General features: G+C 28.5%; 1 protein-coding gene and 1 non-coding gene across 2 annotated transcripts in view; both read left to right on the top strand.

Moving 5' to 3' along the window:
- The first annotated feature begins 1,231 nt into the window (after positions 1-1,231).
- Positions 1,232-1,304, top strand: TRNAA-AGC (transfer RNA alanine (anticodon AGC)). Its single transcript has one exon. It is a non-coding gene; the product is annotated as a tRNA-Ala (tRNA).
- Positions 1,305-6,514: 5,210 nt separating this feature from the next.
- spidey (hydroxysteroid 17-beta dehydrogenase 12 spidey) overlaps positions 6,515-20,318 on the top strand; it is a 32,321-nt gene continuing 18,517 nt past the window's right edge. The window contains exon 1 of the mRNA XM_088200054.1: positions 6,515-8,343. Coding sequence (XP_088056180.1) covers positions 8,193-8,343 — 151 coding nt within the window. The 5' untranslated portion in view covers positions 6,515-8,192. The remainder of the gene's footprint in view (positions 8,344-20,318) is intronic.

The raw sequence follows: 20,318 nt of genomic DNA, 5'->3' as shown, positions 1-20,318 counted from the left end.
GATATCTGGCATAGTACCCATTGAAAAATCAACCGATGATTAACACAAGCAATAAACCATGTAGGTGAATTAAAATAACAGTTGACTTAACCTAACTCTTATATTATTATTATAATGTATGTTTATTTTTCTAAAAATCCCATAATTAATGTTCAATATATACATATATAGGTATTTAAAAACGCGATCTCTTCACAATAGCTTTCTAATACAAAAGTACTAAGTAGAAATTAATTTAACGATTCTTTTTATAATGTTTTATGTAAGTATTTTAATATTAACCGTTTATTTTTATTAACTACAAGCTAGTTTTATATTTCTGCGCAGTATTGATTGAGAACATTTATAAATAATTAGTTAATTATTTTTTATAAATAATACTTTTATACGACGGGATAAACACAATCAACAACTTTTAACTAAATTAGTAACATCCAACATATAAATTATAAACTAAAATTGTATATATATATGCCTAATTGGCAAATAACTGTTTTTCGACTTCCTACATACGACAAAATACTTACTGGTGCACTAATAATTTAAAGTTTTGTTTATATTGTCAACTGCCAAATAATTTCAGACATTTTAGAGCAATTTATATCGCTTGTATACATATATATCTATGAGTAAAAATGTATTTAGACTTTATTAATGAAATTACAACTTTACTGAAAAATACAGAGGCGGCCATTTAATTGATATAGTTATTCATAATTAATGAAATAGATCAAATGTTTGAATAATATTTAAAAAATCTAAAGATATCTTTAAATTTGTAGTTTTTTTTAAATATTCGGAATCTGTAGGATCATTTTATATATGATATCCTACAGCATGAACAATGTGTCGCAAAAATCTATCGTACAACTGAAATACTACTCTCGATTAAAATAAAACATTGAGCCAAATTAATCCTAGCGACGTTATAGACCTATAAAAGAACACAAAATAATAAATATATGGCAATTGATTCGTAAACATCAACTTCACGATTCGGAATTTAATGGTCTCAAAATATATTGTCTAAATATTGAGTTGAATTAAAAACACAGGCACAGACTGGTCAAAAAATTGTTTATAAAATCCATCAATGGATTTTTCGAAATGACATTTATTTTAGATGTCTCGGTTTAGAGTTTCATAAATAAGGTAAGTCTAATTATGTTATAATAATTTAAAAAAATAGTTCACTCGATGGATATTATTAAATATAAGACTCCCTGCTACCGGGGGCGTAGCTCAGATGGTAGAGCGCTCGCTTAGCATGTGAGAGGTACCGGGATCGATGCCCGGCGCCTCCAAACTGTTTTATTATTTTTACTAGTGGATATTTTATAAAAAAGGCTATTTTTTTAATTAATTATATTTGTAATTGATTAATTTAAAAAAAAATGTTTTTTTTTTTAGTATTAGTAGATGTCGTGATTTTAAAAATATATATATCGATTAATTTAATAAATAGATCTTTCGTCAGATGTCTCTGTTTATTAAAATAAATATTCTATTTTTATCATTATTCCGATAGATAATTATAATAAAAGATAATTATCGCAAAACAGTATATTTTCGTAGTATATTGAATTTATAATAAGGCAAAATATATTCAATATTTAAAAATATGGATATCACTAGCTATTATTTTTATATTAAACCATGTATGTCAAGGGCTCCCAACCTTTTGATTGGGAGGCTGGGAGCTACTATTTATCTTAATTTTCATGGCGATCGACTTGTAACGAGAATCTTAGAATTTTTGTTGTTGCTTTGTTTAGTTCTTCCGAGTTATAAATATTCATTTATAAAGCTATAAATATTAATTTATAAAAATAACTATCATTAAATATCTGCAAAAACAAGATAATTTAAATATTGTCGTAATTTGTTATACATAATAAATATATGGGGAAGGAAAAATATTCTTTTGATTAACTCAAATATATTTCATTATATACATATGTGTATATAATTAGTGAGATCGTTGACATTATAAACCATTAGCAATCTTCAAATAATTCGGTTTATAATCACATGTAGCAAAACGCCAACAGTTATCAAGGTGATCATCTGTTAAATATGTTTGATATTTGGATTTAATAAATTTCAAATGAGACAATGAAGATTCACATAAAAATGTGCTTTCAAAACATGATACAATTCGAATTTTAAATGTGAGTATTTTTCTGGATTCTGTTCTTTCCATATATCAAAATATTTCAATGGTACCAACGTAACGACATTTTGCAATTCAATCAACTGTAATTCGAAATTACTCAGTTCTATTGAAAAAATCATTACAATGGTTTAAGGTTTTAAATGAAATAAAATTTAGAAAATCATTATTTTTCCTGCACAATGCAAGAAACCCACTTTTGTTACTAAGGTGCATCATCTGTTGTAATAAAAAATTTGTATTGGTAATTTTTCATTTATTATGAAGAGTTTAAAAACGTTGTAAATATCTTCTCCAATCATAAGAACTATTTTCAATAGTTCTTTTTTTGATTGTTGATTGCTTGATACAGGTTGTTTTTTTCTTGAAATACTTGTTCTTGCAAATGTTGTTCTACTTTTGTCGGTACTCTTCCTTTTTATCTTAGCAACCAATGACGGTGGCTGACATAAAGGAAGAGTTACCAATTTTTTCTTTGTACGATAAATCTAGATTTTAGATTTTTAGATTTATTATATATTTAGATTTATTTGAATAGCCTTTTTGTTATTTTTTTATATGATTTATTAATTAATATCCTATTTATTTCTCTGCACTAAAAGGTAATATAAGTTACAGAATTATCTCAATTAAAAATATTACTGTAAAACAAATACATATGAACGTAAAAATAGCTCCCCTACCTAAGCTGAAAAATGCGAGTGTAAAATATGTGAACACTTCTAATACATATACATTCGTATGCATGTTTTCTTGCAATTACCTTTATTTTTGCAAAAAACTTTATATACCTTATTTTTATTGATTTTGTGCATATCCGTACAAAAAACGCGTATGAATCCCATTTTGTATTTTCTAATCCCCGAGTACACGCTTCCAATTAATACGCTCCTTATCTAGCGTGTTATTGGGGAGTCTACTATAGTACTGTATCACTGAAACATTTACTGTGGATAAGGAATGTTGAAGAAAGTGTGCTGTAATAAAGTGTAATGTAATAAAGCCGATGTCATAATAATACAAGAAGTCCATTATCATTATGTTTTTGTAAAAACTAGAAAAATTACACAAGTACCGTTGTTAAAAAATAAAAACAGGGCCATAAAAAGGGTAATTTACTTTGATCATTAAACCACTACGTTAACAGAGAAACATGTTTTTATAAAACCAATTTGTCCTGCGACCGGATATTATTTTTCTCATCTAAGTTAGTAAATTGAAGACCTTATATGTCCACTTTTTCAAAATTTATTTTATTGTCGAATTAGATGGTGCTGGGCGTTCTCTACAGGCTTCACAAAAAAAAATGTAAAACAAGCATTGCCACAAAAAAATGAAGGCAAAACTTAGCGACCGGAGGATTGAACAACTCATAAAACAAAAACGCCGCAAAAACACAAGAGCAAATACATCATTTACAGTCTAAATCGTTAACATTTTCATCAGATGTATCATTAGAATTGTGATACATCCGATGATACATCTATTCCTTAGAAACCTGTTGTTTTTCAAATTAAGTTTTCTATTGGGATCGATCGGTTAGGAACCCTTGATATATGTATACCGTATTGTTGGTTTATTATTTAAAAATCATTTATTTTTTTATAAGTTTTCTTAATAAATGATTGTTGTGTTTTTGCCGTGGAAATAATATAAATGTCATCCATCTTCGCACGAAGTAATAAAAAATAAGGTAAATGATACCAAGATACGTATTCGAGACAATTAAATTTGATGTTTATAATTATTGACCACAAACGGACTCATAATCATAATGTAGACAACTATTAAAACATTTTTTTAATTAAAAGCGTGACTGATTACATTTAGTTTGCATAATTTCTTTATTGCAATAAGCATTTTAATTAATGGCAATTATTTTTTAAAATCTCTCAGTATCTTTATGTCTAAAAAATGTGTTTTACACATAATTTTGATCGTAGAAAGTATTATATTTTAGTATAATATATTAAACCAACATTTCCCCCATGTAGTATGAAACTTGTGACAATGTGCTAAAGCTTTTAGAGACCATGCACTCTCGGATAGAGAAAATATTACACATAAAACTAAGAAAACAGCAATTTATTACGTTACACACAGTGCATTGGTGTAAAAAAAGACAAGCGACTTCAGTGTGGTATGCGAGGGAATCCGTACGTTATATTAAATAAAGTCTTCTTTTATATCTACACTTGGACCACCGATATAATGCCATGATTCTGATCTGATAAAATGCTTTGTGCTGATCTGCAAAATAATTATTTACAGCTTATTCTGTAGACGTGAATACAGGGTTTCTCTTTTAGTTGTTTTTTGAATTTATTAAATAGATAAAAGTCTAACAAGGGTTAGATCTGGTAAACAGGAAGATTGAGGTAACAATTTGTACCGAACTAGGTGCCAACCAGTGGCGTGCCGTCCATACATGCCATACAACCCGCATGTACAGTTGATCGACTATAAACACGAGCACGTGTAACGGCCGAGTCGCTCGCCTTCAACCGTACATGCGGTTGACGTTTTGAATCTACCGCATGTATGGACGGCACGCCACTGGTGTCAACGTGTTTGTTCTTATACAAAGCAAGGTTTTTTAGTTATATATTATTGTGAAACAATTTTTGAGTCACTTACTGTTTATGGAATTACTATAAATACACGACGTTCTTTTGGCTGTGCCAGACGGTTTTTCAAGATTCAGTCGATGTTTGGCTAAGCTCGGCCTAATATAAATTTGGATGGGCTCTCGTGTATCCGGAGTAACTGGTGACAGCTATTGAGCAAGACTTTTGTTGGAAGTGTATTTTATTAAAAGTGAATGATATTCGTTATGTATGCGCCTATATACGCTTGATCAAGATGAAGGAGGTTACTTTCTCTATTTCTCATCTTCGCCTTTACAGTCTGGACACAACTATCATGTGACGCTATCACTCATTAACACAAACATCTCTTTACAACAAACAGACAAACATTCTTGCAATATGACTATCTTCTTTTAAACCAAATAAACATCAAAATCCAAGTCGCGGCTCGTGGCTAATGCATCGAGTTTGACTTGTATGTTATAGGCGTATTATCCTCAAATGATATATGATCGCAATTCTTCTGAAAGTTCTCGCTCAACTACTACGTTAAAATTAACAGTTATTATAAATTATTCTATTTAATCCCGGGTTGATTGGCAATTTGTATTCACGTTGGGAATTTGTGCCAATACTGAAAAATGTACTTAGTGTGTGTTACATGTACGAGATTGCTACTGCACAAATATTTATGCATGATGAAAGGTGAAAATTGAAAAAGAGAACGAATGGGAAATTTAACGAATCTGAATAAATGTGAATACATATTTTTATATTTAAAAAATGTAATCATGCACTTTATTGTTTTAAATATAAAATTAAGTTTACAATGTAATGTGTGAAGTTGATAAAATTGATCTTTGGATATCATATCTTTTAGAGCAAAGCATATTTTTGTTATAAATTTAAACGAATAAAAAACTAATATTCATTCATTTTATTGTATATTATATATTTTAATATTTTGTATTATTCTTTTGTTTATATGTATATAGTAGTATTATTGTTGTATATGTGATGTCTAGAACCAGTGTCAGATATGTTTATTATATATGTTTTTTCATACACATGAAAGCAATCTCATGAAATTGGACCATTATTTTTATTTTATGTAAACATGTGCAATATTGATTATAAATTGTATACGTATCTATTCTCGCCGTAGTACTGCAACACGTAGCCTCCAAGTTGTACTGAAGTTCGCGTTGAACTCTCGGGAATCGGAGAGACTGATTGAACGATTGATGTGGGAACGGCCGTTTCTTTAGCTTTCTATTTGGCGTAGCTCCGCTTAGTACGAGATAAGCTTACATCTTATTTATTATAACCTTAAAGTGATGTGTCTGATGTTCTGACTTGTATACCAGTGAAAATTGAAAAAAATTGTGTTTGTTATTCTGATTAATCACTATGATTCGGGACTAAACCAGACTCTTTGTCTGGTTTAGCCCCGAATCATAAGATCTATATTATTGTCTAATAGAGATCTTATTAGACTGTATAATTGCGTAACGGTGGGCATCATAAGATTCCCTATCGAGCTCGACGGTTTACCGTTACATTATAATTAGAATCCACTACTATTTGCCTCTCAGCCATACACCGTGAGGGTGTTACCCTGCGCTTCTAAAGAAATATTCACCATTTTATTTTTATTATATAATAATTCTCTTTTCTTATAATAAATACAAATATTTTATTGCTTTTGGAAACATAGTAAGAACACAAATAGTAGAAACACATTTAATAATGACTATAATAATTATATTTATTTAAAAGATCGTTGAAATTCTGCGCATAATTAAAAAAATTAGATACATAAGTAGCAAAATTATGGAATGAAGTTAGTGGTATTGTAGGTTAATCAAATTTATTCATTTAACAATCCAGAACTGACGCCGATCTCCTAGAAATAAAAGTGGGAGGGGTGTCGCACGCAACGAATAAAGAGATAAAGCATGCTATTTCCTGTAACGGTACTTCGTCCAGACGATATGAGAATCTTATGAAGCTAACGGTGGCCGGAAATCGATAAAATTGTCAACAGTCTTTATTTTATAAAATGTAAATTCGAGGATGCTTAGTACTAGGGATTTTAATAATACCAGTATTACCAAGTGAAAAACAGTCAATACCAGTACTAACATTATTTTTATAATTAATAGGTATTAAAAAAATATTGTGAATAAAAGCAAAACATTCACTACTAGGTAATTATAGTTTCGACATTATATTTACAATGTTTATGTCCAGTATGTTTTGTAGAAATTTGTGACTTGGAGTTGGCTTATTTGATAGATGTCTATTAATTCAAGTCAAATTGACTGCCTTATTGCTAAGTTTATGCTGTAATATATTGTTGCTTGCGAATTTTGTATTCTTCGTATATTTTTTTAAAATATAATTAACAAGCAGGTCAAATTTTATTTAAATAGCCAAAATTTATGACCAATTAACCGTCTGACTATTAATGAATATTTCGTGCTTCAAATAATAAGAAGCCTTTGAATAATCTTCCTTGCATTCAGGTACTTCCAAAAATATTATATATAATATCTGATCCATTATTGTGTGATCTACGAGTGCCAATAAAAATCAATAAGAAGACTGTGCAGAAAAATCCTTTTTGTTCCATTTATTTCTTCACTTCTACTCATTCATTACATTGTCGAAAAAAATGCGAGCGACAATTTTTTATTTTTTTGGAACACTTAGTCTAGTAAAACACCATCATTGACAAAATATCGTCTTTCATCTATCGAGTCTGGGTGCCTCCTAATTTTTATACTAGTGACCAGAGCACCATTAGTCAATTTATTGCAATAAAATAATATGTACGGATTTGAAAAAAATAGATTTTTCCGGTACTACCGGTATTTAATTTTGTAATACCGGTAATATAAAAGGGTGTTTTTGTCCCAATACCGGTACTACTTGTATTGCAAACTTATTTGGAATTTCCAAACGCAATCTGCATAGATCCAGATCCATGCTCTTCGTCAACATCGAGATGATCAAGTTTAATTAAGTTTAGTGCTTCTTAACCATTGTGCCTAATAAGTTGGTTTGGTGCTCACTAAAAACAGCATCCAATCAAGTTTTGAGCCTGCCCCAAAAACTACGGTATAATGCAAACGGTGAACGCATCTCTCTGGGTCGCAATGGCCCGCGGTGCCATAAATCGTGTCGATAGTGAAAACGATTTGAGCGGCGGCAGGTGTGTGCGCATGCGCACGCGCCCGTGCAGATGCGCGAAACGCCACTTTCTCCGTCCCCTTTCTCACTCGCGTGTATGCGCGCGCCGCACTCGCACGCAGCGCGTCATGACAGTCGCAGTCTGACCGGCGTCGATCGTATCCGTCCCTGTCTATTTCTATTTCTCTCTCTTTCTTGCCCCATTTCGACCCGAACTCTCTGTCTCCCCTTTCAAAATGTCTTTCACGCTCCTTGAAAAGTTCGGCCTGTTTTCCGCCGTTATCTTTGGCTACATAGCACTCCGGAAAATCGTAGGTTATATCTACAGCAACTTTCTCGGACCGAGAGCGAGGAGGGTCGACTTCAAGTCGATGGGACAGTGGGCACGTGAGTACCAACCCCTTGCTTTATATATAATCTCTCACCCCCGCGATGGCCGCGCATGCGCGACTACACCGCGTCGTGCGCTATTTCAATTATTGTCGTTTGGGTGTGTGTATGTGTATTTCCTGTAATTGATAACGTTTTATATGATATATTTTCGACTGATATGAGATTTTAATCGTGCGATATCGACCGGTAACCATGATGTTATTTAAACGTTAAATATACTCGATCGTGTTGATTTTGTTAACCTTTGACAGACAGTGGCTCTCAATAATTACGTCGAGTGACACTATTGTTGACTTTCAATTGTAATGAATATGACTTGAGGATGCACGCGAGAATGCATTTAGATTTCAAGACAATATGAATTATATATAAATGACTATTATTATAACATTACAACGTATACAAATAAATAGAAATAAAAATAAATATAGCGTTTATTTATATTATCGGACCAGTAAATGAAAACAAGTGAATTAAATTTGAAAATGTTAATTTTGATGAGTTAAAATTTGTTTATTGCTTCCATACTAGTGAAAACAACTCCCACGTAAATGTCAACCGTCAGCTATACATATATAAAGTTAAAAGAGACGAAAAATAAATTGGAATACTATTTTCATTTCTCATTATTCCGACTCCAGCTCCTCTATGTAGGTACATACAAATATAGGTTTATTAAGTGCAAATCTTATGCATATAGCTTTCGAATAAGAATCATTCAATTTAACGCATGTTGTTTAGAGAAAAGTAGCTATTAAACGCTAAGTAGGATGGAAAAAGTACTCATTGAAAGTAGCAAAGCCACTCTTCCCTTGAGTTTTTTTTGCTGCGTAACAAAATAATGCTCGCTTTTTAAATGTAAAGTTTGTGTGAAAAATTTCCCACTGAACGGGATAAGAAGCTGCAACATTTTATTAAAAAATAAATTTGAAAAATTTTTTTTTTGCATTGTTTTTGTTTTGCCACTAAATAAATTATGTCTTATAAAAAAATATTATAATAAAAAAGAAAATATTAAAACTTTTTTTTTTCTTGTTTTACATCTGATTTAAGATTTTCACTTCCTAAATATGAAAATGCTGATTACAAAAATAAATTTCCAGTAAAATGACAGATAATTATGAATTTAGAAATTTTGTTGTCATTTTCGTGAAACTATAATGAACGAATTAGTTATAATTTTGAAGTTTTATCTTCTTCATTTAAGAAAAATTCCATTTGACTTGTATGTAAAATTTATAAGATATTCTTATTCTGCAACTAATTGTACCCAAAAACTTGTAATTATAATATAAAAAAAGCTCTTTTGTAAACGCATCTTTGCACTGTCTTAATAAAATATCAGAAAGTAATGAAACATGGAAAATTTACGTGCTGCGCGGCTTATCAAGCTTCGAAATATATGATTTAACTTGTATTGTAGTTTACTACCAAAGTTTTAAAAATTTGAAATGATTTATTATTTTTCAAAGAAAAATAATTCAAAAGTTCTTGCACTTTTTAAACCATATTTGCACTAAATATAGCTTAACAAAGTTCAAAGTTATTATTTTAATATAAATAATTAATTTACTATATAATATTTTTTTTAAACTACGACAAAGAAAAAGGAAAGTGGGGTATTTGTGAAATACTTTTTTTTGCACTTATATTTTTTCTAACCTTCCCGTTCTGATTTAAAAATCTGCGCGCTCCGGTGATGTATACTCAGTGTACACCTAAACATAATTATCTATAATTGTAAAAACATGCATCATATTACGATATATTATCATTATATTATTAGTCAAAGTTAAAACGTAGCAATTATCGTAATACTATTCTCTATATATGCAGAAATTAAACGTACAAAAATTATAGGTACGTGATTACAAAAATAATATTTAAAAAATCAAGTTTAAAATCTCTGTTGTGCAAAGTGAAAAATCTGACTGGAAACACTTAATAAGCTATTACTCAATTTTTTGACAGGATATTAATAATTATTTAAATATTTCATTTAGAAAATACTTGTATCATAAATATGCCTAAAATCAAAACATTTTATTTTACATATTTATAGAAATATTTACATAATATGATGACGTGTACACTCTGTTTACGTCACAGTAAAAGTAAGGTTAAAATGATATTGGATTGACCGTGTAGCTTGAAAATTTGGAATTTTGAAAAAAAATTCAAATCAGGTTTTATTTAAATAAATGACAATGTGATGTGTGAAGTCTTATGTTTAACTGCTTTTACCTTTAAAGAAAATACTGATGTAGAATTAGCTGCGTAGCGCAAAAATCACTTTGTGTTTATAAAAAATTAAATTATAAAGACACAAATATATATATTTTTTATGAAAAAATCTGTATCCTATTGAATATTAGGATCAATACTACAAGATCCATGTGCATATACATATATCACGTCTATCTAATACTGATATTGTCTTAATTTTTAATAAAATTAGCTATTCAAGAGATACATTTTCTGATAATAAATATTATATATAATTAGTAAATGTTTCAATACTTTATATTGTAATACATATAGTATTTAAGCGCGATGATTTATTCGTTTATAAATGCGTTGCCGCTTGTTTTGATCATTATGTAAATTAGCAACAAAATACATAAAATATTTTTAAGACTTATCCTTGAATAACGTCAGTCGATTAATATATATATATATATAGATATATATGACTTGGTATCTCTAAGTAGAAGTTTTTACCAGTAAAACCCCCAATAAACGATCTTCAATGATGAGCCAATTTACGAGTCAACCAAAAATTTTGTCGCTTCGCAAAAATATTAAGCACGTCCTCCCAAAATCATAACAAAATATTTTTGATATACTACATATAAATATTATTATTGTAAGTAAAAAATGTAAAAAATCAAAATCATCAAAGTATATGATACAATACATATTATAGATATATTTATAAATATAAATATAATCATTACTACAAATATAAAGGTGTATCTTTTCATTTAAAATAGAGGGCTATAAATATAAATGTATAGTACTTTAAACCAACATTTTCAGTAAAAAACGTCAAAGTACAATTTGCCTAAATATACAATACCATTGATTTTTAAAAAATCGTCATTTTTAAGAGGTACGTTTGGTGCAATAATTAATGTTAACAAAATATATTTGACTTTTTGCGACAATTTGTTTAAATTGTACCATGGTATAGAATGCATTATCCCAAGACCTAGATTTTTTAAACATAATTTGCTTTTTGTTGATTTTTAATTGTTGTTAGTTACCAAGCAACTTGATAAACATAAGCATGTATATTAATTGTAATTTTTTCGTGTGTAGTGTTAGTTAAATGTTTCAATATCATGGTGAATAACCGATACATTTTATTTGGTATGTTATCGATTTAATATTTATTCGTTTTTCATATGAAATAATGTTAATATAATGAACTGACATTTTTCGTAAAAGTAAATAAAAACATTAAATATATTTATTTGCATATTTTAATAAATTATTTTTTAAACTCGAAGGTTAATAACTACTAATATAATAATTGCGATAAATTATGTTTATTTTTAATCAGTAAAATGTCTGATCTTATATTTATTTATTTTAAATTTCATTCAAGCTAAAACACTATCACATATTATTGAATATGGTAATTACATAATTTAGGAAAAAACGTGGCATAAATTTAAATAATAAATGCAATTTTTAGTCATTATATGTATTCTTACTTTAGCATTTAAATTAAACACATTAATAAAAAATAGCAATAACAATAAAATAAAACAATAAAAAAAATTATTGTCTTAAAAACGTATTTTTAAATTTTATGTTTTGTTATCGCAAAACCTTGAAATGTATTTTAAATAAACATATTCTGAATAAACTTATGAACGTCTAGGTCAGGTCAGCTGATATAAATAAAGGGATCGATTATCTATTCTAGTCTGCCATAAAATACATATTTAATTAATAATTGCATTTTTTATTGCGTTTCACAAAATCCATTTTTTATATACAATTATTATTTCGAGATATTTTTGCGAAATTTCGTATGCAAAGTATAATATATACAATATCATCTTATATAATATAACTAGTTTTTCCTGACTATTGTAGGATATAAAAATTTAAGAATCTCGTTTAACTAGTGACATACATATGTAAATATCTATTGAAAAAAATGCCATGTTTTCACGTTATAGCATATGCATTTATTCGATTTTAGCATACGGCAAACGGAAACCGTTTACACAAAGGTCAAAATTTACAATAAAATTGCGTTGAAAGCATCAAACTGTGATTTATAAATATAATGTATATATTTTAAAGCATCTGACTCTGGGCTGATAAATTAAGCAGGAAGTGGTGTCATGTTACAAGATTGAACTTAATAGGTGACTAACTTGTCTTGTTATATAATATTATTTTTCTACTGTAAAGTTGCTTTTTCTGAATTAATGGTACAATGTATTTATGACCAGATTTTTTTACAATATATACATTGTATTGTAGATAAGGTTTAAATAGAATAGATTTTAAAATAAATTATTTTATACCGATATATACTTAGTGTAATATCATATAATATTATCATACTATTTACTATGATATATGGATGATTCAAAGTTATTGCAAACATCGTAATTCATACAACTTATCTAGGGTCAAAGATTCCACATTCGATTTCCAATGTATCAATTGTTATTGAAAAACATGCTTACTCACTACTATTATTTAATTATTTTTACAATAGAAACGCTGACCGCGTGTTATAAATACGATATATTGTTGCAAATGAGGACGACACGTGTTTTAACATGTTACTCGTGCGACACGAAATGTGCATATAATTATTTTAAGGCACACATGTTCATTTATGTTATAATATAAAAAAATACTAACGGCAGTTATATAAAGTACAACTTTTTAATTTAAAAATTATTGATATTGTATAACCAGTCAATAAGTTGCTTAATATTGATAGATTTTCTACGGAAAGTTAGATTAATAAAACTTTCTATTCTAAAATGCATGGTAATAATTATTTATCGTCATTCGTCACAATATTTTTTGTAAAACGCAATAGCTTTATTTATCAGTTGGTTGATTAGTTTTATGCGATAGTAACTTTTTATTGATTAACATTGGACTTACATACCCTTTTTTATGATTAAATATTATATGAAAGTAACATACATAATTCATTATTTTTATTTAATAAATACTTATTTAAACTATCAAAGCATATGAACTTTATTACTTCAGTGATATTAAATTTAACATTTATTATCTTATTAACAATATTTGTTATTAAATGTACAGTATTTGATCTATTGTTATTATTTCTAGGCTCACGAATAAATTGGAAGTAATGAAAAGTTTATATGAAATAATTCTTTACCATAGCATTATTATTTATTATATATAGGATATATTCATATGCTTAAATTTAAAGCAGGTTATTAAATAATTATGGCAAATAACTGTTATTGTGCAATCCTATAAAAATAATTAAAATAACACACGAAATCGTATACATATGTTATAATTTACTATAGTGAAAATAGTATATTAGTAGAGAAACTAATTTTAGAATTGGATTAAATATTTCCAAACTACAATAAGTATTTTTACTTTGTATATGACAAATCATCTTTTTTATCGAATCAATTTGACTTTACGATCTATAGTTGGTCGTCCATTTTATCTATACATAAAGTAGATATTTTTCACATAAAGTATGATTTTGTGAAGATTAAATTACGTAGTTCTATTAGGTTAATATTCTTGCTCCTCTTCAACATGCCATTAAAAACTCCCATAGATCCATAAAAATGGTGATAAATTGTATTTCTGCTATGTTTTTTTAATATAGTCCTTCACAAACATATCAATATAATCACTGTCGGCCAGCGCTAGTAGACAAACAACACTGTTTTCATCCGCGTCATTCAATCTTTTTTCAGATGTCTATACAATATAAAGTATAGATCGTATTCGTAATTATATCCTAGTACGTTTTTACTAGGTAGCGTTTATGCAATAAAGCCCTAAATAAAGCTGCTAAGGAATGGTATTTTGGCGACGGGATGGTAATGGGTGTCATTTAGACACAGATTGAACCGCCTTTATCGACGATTTATGAAGTTTTTACATGTTTTTTACATTTGAGCGGAACACAGTGGAAGGAATTAGTCACGCCAGTGTTACCAGAGTGCCGCCAAGTTTTGGCCATAAAAAATCTAAATAAATACATTTAATTCGGCCCCCTATAGTTTTGAAAATTAAATGATGCTAGATTTTCAGCTGCGGTTTATAGAGTCGCGATCGCGTCCCCTATTCTTGTCCATCACGTCTAGAACGCCCCCCTCCTTACACAACCTATTCAGCTTCTCAACAAGCTTGCCAATCCCAAGGATATTTTTGCTATGATAGGCTTTAGCAATTTATAAGGGAAAATACACGTATTTTTTAGGACTGCAATACAATAATTTTTTAAGTGTATTTTTAAATATATAAATAAGTTTTTTTTTATTAAAAGTCATCATGACGCATTGAGGAAACTTGACATAAATATATGTAATAAATTAATACATACATATTATACATCAAAATTAGCATTTCGAGAAAAAAACGAAAACTTATAGGAAAAAATAATAAGTGTAATTTAACGTATTAATTGCCTTTGTTCAAAAAAATACAGTATTATTCTACTTTATAATGAAAAAGTACGTTTTATATAATATATTTATATTGCCAAAAACACAGTAAGGTCTAATAAAATATAATGACAATACTCTAAGGCGAATCTAGACTTTGAAGACAATATATTTTTATTTAATTGGGGACTAATAATATTATATATCTATGAGAGATTTATTTTCAGTGTATTTTTATGGCACAGTTTGATTCTGAGAATCTAATCCTTATTATTTTTTACGTAGGATATGTGATAGTTACAAATCAATACATCTGATTCAAAAAACAGCAAAAAAACACTACATTAATTATTATATCATAAAAACTTGAGTCACCACTGTATTCCTATTTACGGGATATACTGTATATGTTCCAAATTTAATTATTGTATTATATTTATATTAATAAACATATATTTAAATTCCATTGCTCAGTGAATGCACTTTACTATTAATTTATTTAATCAAGAATATGTTGGTCAAAGAGCCATGAAATAATTTAGTGTTATAGTTTAAGCATAAATGTCATTTTCACTAGCGTCTTAGTGAAATCATATACAAATAAATGTTCACCGGTAGATTTGTAGTTTTACTAAATGTTTATGAAACTCAAATCGACAATTGCGAAACATCCATTTTCTGTTCAAACCTAATCTAAACAAATTACCCAAACATTTTTCAACTTTCATTGGGTTAGGTTTAACAAGTCTGTGGAAATATGCGTACCAGATTATCCGTTTGTGAACTAATACAGTTCTACTAATATCGAGAAGTTAAATGGTTTATCAATTGTTGTAAACATTTTAATTATCTGATTTAATTAAATTATATTTATATTAGTGAAAATATAATTTCACTTTATGTATTAACTCACGCTCTCTGATGTGAAACATAATTAGTAATTAGAAAACTGATATATTTTACGAAAGGCTTAAAACCAACGTAAGTTATTTAATAGTATGCATGGAATAGTTATACGGTTATATGTTCTCATGAGAAATAAAAGTGAATTTTTTAGGGTTATTGTTTTTCGCCGTTTTGGCGGTTAAGGTCACGTTTTTCCTCGTCATCTCGTGCGGCTCGTCGCGTTTTCGCCATTACTTTCTTTTCTTATTCTTCTTGAGAGGAAGAAGAATGCAACTTTCACATTCGTATTCCTTCTCCAGCTCGGCACCGATACGAGTCAGTCAAAAATAAACTGCGGTTCGCAACGTCGCCGATCCACTTCCATACGATTTAAATATAGTTGATACAGTTTTTTCTTGTATATTTTTTTGGAACGAGACTCGAGCGAAAGAACGGTAAAAACACTTGTTTAATTTTTGAGGTTTAAGTTAATAAATAATTAGGCTTAACCGCGTAACCGTCGCGGCGGGCGGACGTTGCGAAACGGTTAAAATTAACAATGTTACAAAAGTTAATTTCGCGAAATTTGTATTAGTCATTTGTGCAACGTTGTGTATATATCTTATTACAATAATATCATCCCAATTAGACGTATTATTAGATATATTTATTATATTTCAATAAATTGTATTAAATTCATAAACAATACTGCAAAGTTTAGTTGAAATCGGATTGGTAGTTGTTGTGTTTTTGACATTTCATTCAGTCAATCAAATTAAAACAACATCTGTTTATGATATTTAAATACGTTTTAATGTAATCTAATGGTTTCAAAATTATCTTAACTGAGGTGGCACATTTAAAAGTTGCTTGAGAACGTATTTTAAATAATTAATTGATTCAATATGAAAAGTGACAAAAGTCAAAGTGTATGTATTTTTACCATACGAACAATGTTCAGTGGCATATGCAAATGTAATTTTTATTTTGATTACTTAAATGATTAAATATGATAAAAAATATGCATTTTGGAACACTGACGCCGTTTATTTTTTCGGACCAATTAACAACAATTTTTTTAGAATCATCTCGCTCCAGTAACATTATTTTTTATATACACACATATATATGTATATTAATATTATTAATCGATCGCAAATCTGGACCGGTTCATATATGAGAGTGCTAGACAGTTGCTTTCACTTGCGGTCATCAACTCTTGGGATCGTTTTCATAATTTTCCCATAGGCACACGACAGAAGACAGAACGACAGAAATTAATATCACAGATTTCACTTTCATTAAGAATAGTGTTTTTCTAGCTGTGTGTATAATACATATTTTCCCAAATAAATACGTTCATTGTCATTCAAATCAAGGTTGTATGAAATTGCTAAAATAATATTTGGCAATACCCATCAAAAAATATAACAATCAATTAAAAATATACATGCAAAATATAATATAAAAACGAAAGTCTGTTATTGAATTTTGCTCTTATATAATATAACGGCAATGTGTTTCTTTACTCTCTCCAAAATCCCACTAAAATGTTACTTTTGCCGTTATCATAAGGATACTATTACATACTAAACCACAACTACGTAAAATATTCCGCTAGCCATAATCATTTTCAGTGTTTTATTTTTAGTATTTAATCTGCGTGTGTATTTAATTTATGAAAATATTAAGTATTATTTATGAAAATTCTTATATATTTTATATATTTTGATATATCTGTTATATTTATCTTGTTATCAATATATATTATTTAAATTATTAACCACTGTTTGATTATTCTACAGTTACAATATGTGAACATTTTTTACGTTCCTTATTATATAGTTTAATAATAGTTTACACATATAATAGACTTGGTACTCCACTTTTCAAAACCCATAATAGTTGATTAGATATGCTTAATTTAATAATCCTAAGTTGCTAGTTTCGCCAGACCTTACCGATTCTCTCTAACCGTTATGGTGTTGAGGTTCGAATTTTACTTTCGCAAACTTGTACAGTTAGCTTGCTCCACGTGCAAGGTTAATTTCACTCCTCGGATTTGGAGTACTCACTCCCTCCACGTTCAGCTGCACGGGAGTAGGTCACGACTGCACATTGCCGGCAGCTGTGGGCGAGAGAAGCGCGCCAGGGTTCGTCAACCTTTGGCCGCCGGCCGGATCTTATCGAATCCTTGATAATGAACAGCTGTATTGTATGGCATGCAATAATATTCAACGTTTGGTTAACGATGTTGGGAAAGAAAACAAATTCAGTTCATGAAAAGTATATATGAGCGTATTATAATATATACATTTGAATAATTCAGGATAATATATTATAAAAGTCATTGATCATTCCTACTGATGGAAGGAATACCAAAACACATTTCTATTACCATTTTCATGTGTTATGCATTAGATAGAATATGTGTATTTAAACTAGTTTTGAGATACCCATATTTTACTTTTTCTAAATAAATTTAACACTTATAATATACCTTTGTATGAATCTCTATTACATATATAGTAGTTATATTCTTTTTTATTCAGTTAAAATAATAATATGTTAAAAATAATATTTTTTCGGTTATAAGGACTTTTTCGTAAAATGTGAATAAGAATTTTTTTATACAATTTACTTATTAAATTGTGAACATTGTCTTTTAATATTGTTTATGTTAAAATATAAATGTATAAATGTAACTAAAAGTTTGCTTTGATTATTCCGTTTAAAGTATGTAAATGGTATCCAAGAGAGTCACGATTGCGTCCCTTATTCTTGCCCGTCACGGCCAGGGTGTCAGTGTTTGAGAACGCTCTATACACGAACCATCCAGCTTCTTAACGAGCTTGTCAAACGCAAGGGTGCTTTTTGCGATAATTTTGAAGAGCTGGAAGCAATCATATAGGATGGTTCTTATCTATTTTACTTGTCCATAATATATATTTTTCAATATATAATGATATAATTTACCTTTTGTGTAAGTTTTTAAAAAGTATGTTTATGAATACGTATGTATGATGTTAAGATTTGTAATATTTTTTTTATTATATATTTCATTTATTTTTTTGTTAAATAAAAAATATGTGTATATATTATACATCTTTTACGATCCGTTCTTATCTATTTATTTTTTAATAAAAAATAACACTAAAATTATTTTTGAAATTAAAATAATTTAATTTAAGGCAAAAAACACTATAATAGGAAACATTTTGAAAAAAGCCAAAGAAAATTATTATAATGCTATTTTATATTTGGTTCATTATACATGCTTCCAAAACATGGTTAATCTTCTATATATTTGCCCCCCATATTGTGTGCTGTGTATCATCGTCGTCCGACAAATTTTCTTAAAGTAATATCACCAATTTATCTTAGTACATATTATACTGTTTAAAATATGTTAAAACAATTTTAAGGCTTGTGAATTATATTGTTGTATTCTATAAAAGCATACACAAGGTTAATTATTTTACTTATATATATTATGGACACATAAAAAACAAAATTTAAATAATTTATAGCTTCGTTTGCAATTTATATGGTGTTAAATATTTTTATATTACTTCCTGAATCTTATGCAAATATATATTTAAAAAACGATTTATATACATGTAAGGAAAATTTGCTGCGATGTCAGTTTAGGTTAAATTTTCGTGTATTCCAGCCAGAAACGAGGTGAAGTTTTTGGCAGTGTTATGGATTATACACAATCGAAAAAATTGAGATTATTGACTTTACTCTTCAATCTGGATGATTTGAACGTAAAATATTTTTTGTTAATAATTGATAAAAACATAAATATTTGGCAATATTGAAATTTTTAGTTTCGCTACCTTCTTGCTTGTAGATGGTAATTTGGAGAATGCGTCTTATATGCATCGTCTATAATAGGTCTTTCAGGATTCTAATCCTTTGGGGTGTGACTTCGGAATATAATTTTTGTGTTAGTTGTTCAAGTGGTCGTTATGGTGTTCCCTAAATTGTGATTTACTCGCACAGTATAATATGGCATATCGAAGACTTGAAAAATATTTAAAATTATTTTTCAACTTTGTTGTCACTGCAAATCTAAAAGTAGGCAAATAGGTAAATTGTCAATTTTATAATAATATTATCTTTTAGATACACGTATCTGGTGGATTTTATATCCTTTTTTTAAATCCACAAACCCTTCCTTTTATGATAAACCCGTGAAATAATAAATAGTGTAGTTTTTCTTATACAGTTTTTTTCATATGATTTTCAGTGATAATTAAGGTAACTATTCTTGAGATGTTTGATTGTTTTCTATTCTGGAGACGAAGGATTTTGGTAGCATATGTATTACAATGGTAGGACTAACAGTAATTTTTACACAAAAATAGAGTTTGCATTTTACATTTAAAGCCATATAACATATTCATATACATATAACAAAATTTTCAT

Source organism: Plectrocnemia conspersa, unplaced genomic scaffold (assembly GCF_051122295.1).
Source record: "Plectrocnemia conspersa isolate PC_06_02 unplaced genomic scaffold, ASM5112229v1 ptg000012l, whole genome shotgun sequence".
NCBI classification, from domain to species: Eukaryota; Metazoa; Arthropoda; class Insecta; order Trichoptera; family Polycentropodidae; genus Plectrocnemia; species Plectrocnemia conspersa.
Note: the sequence above shows the minus strand (reverse complement) of the source record. Positions and strands in the feature narration are given on the sequence as shown.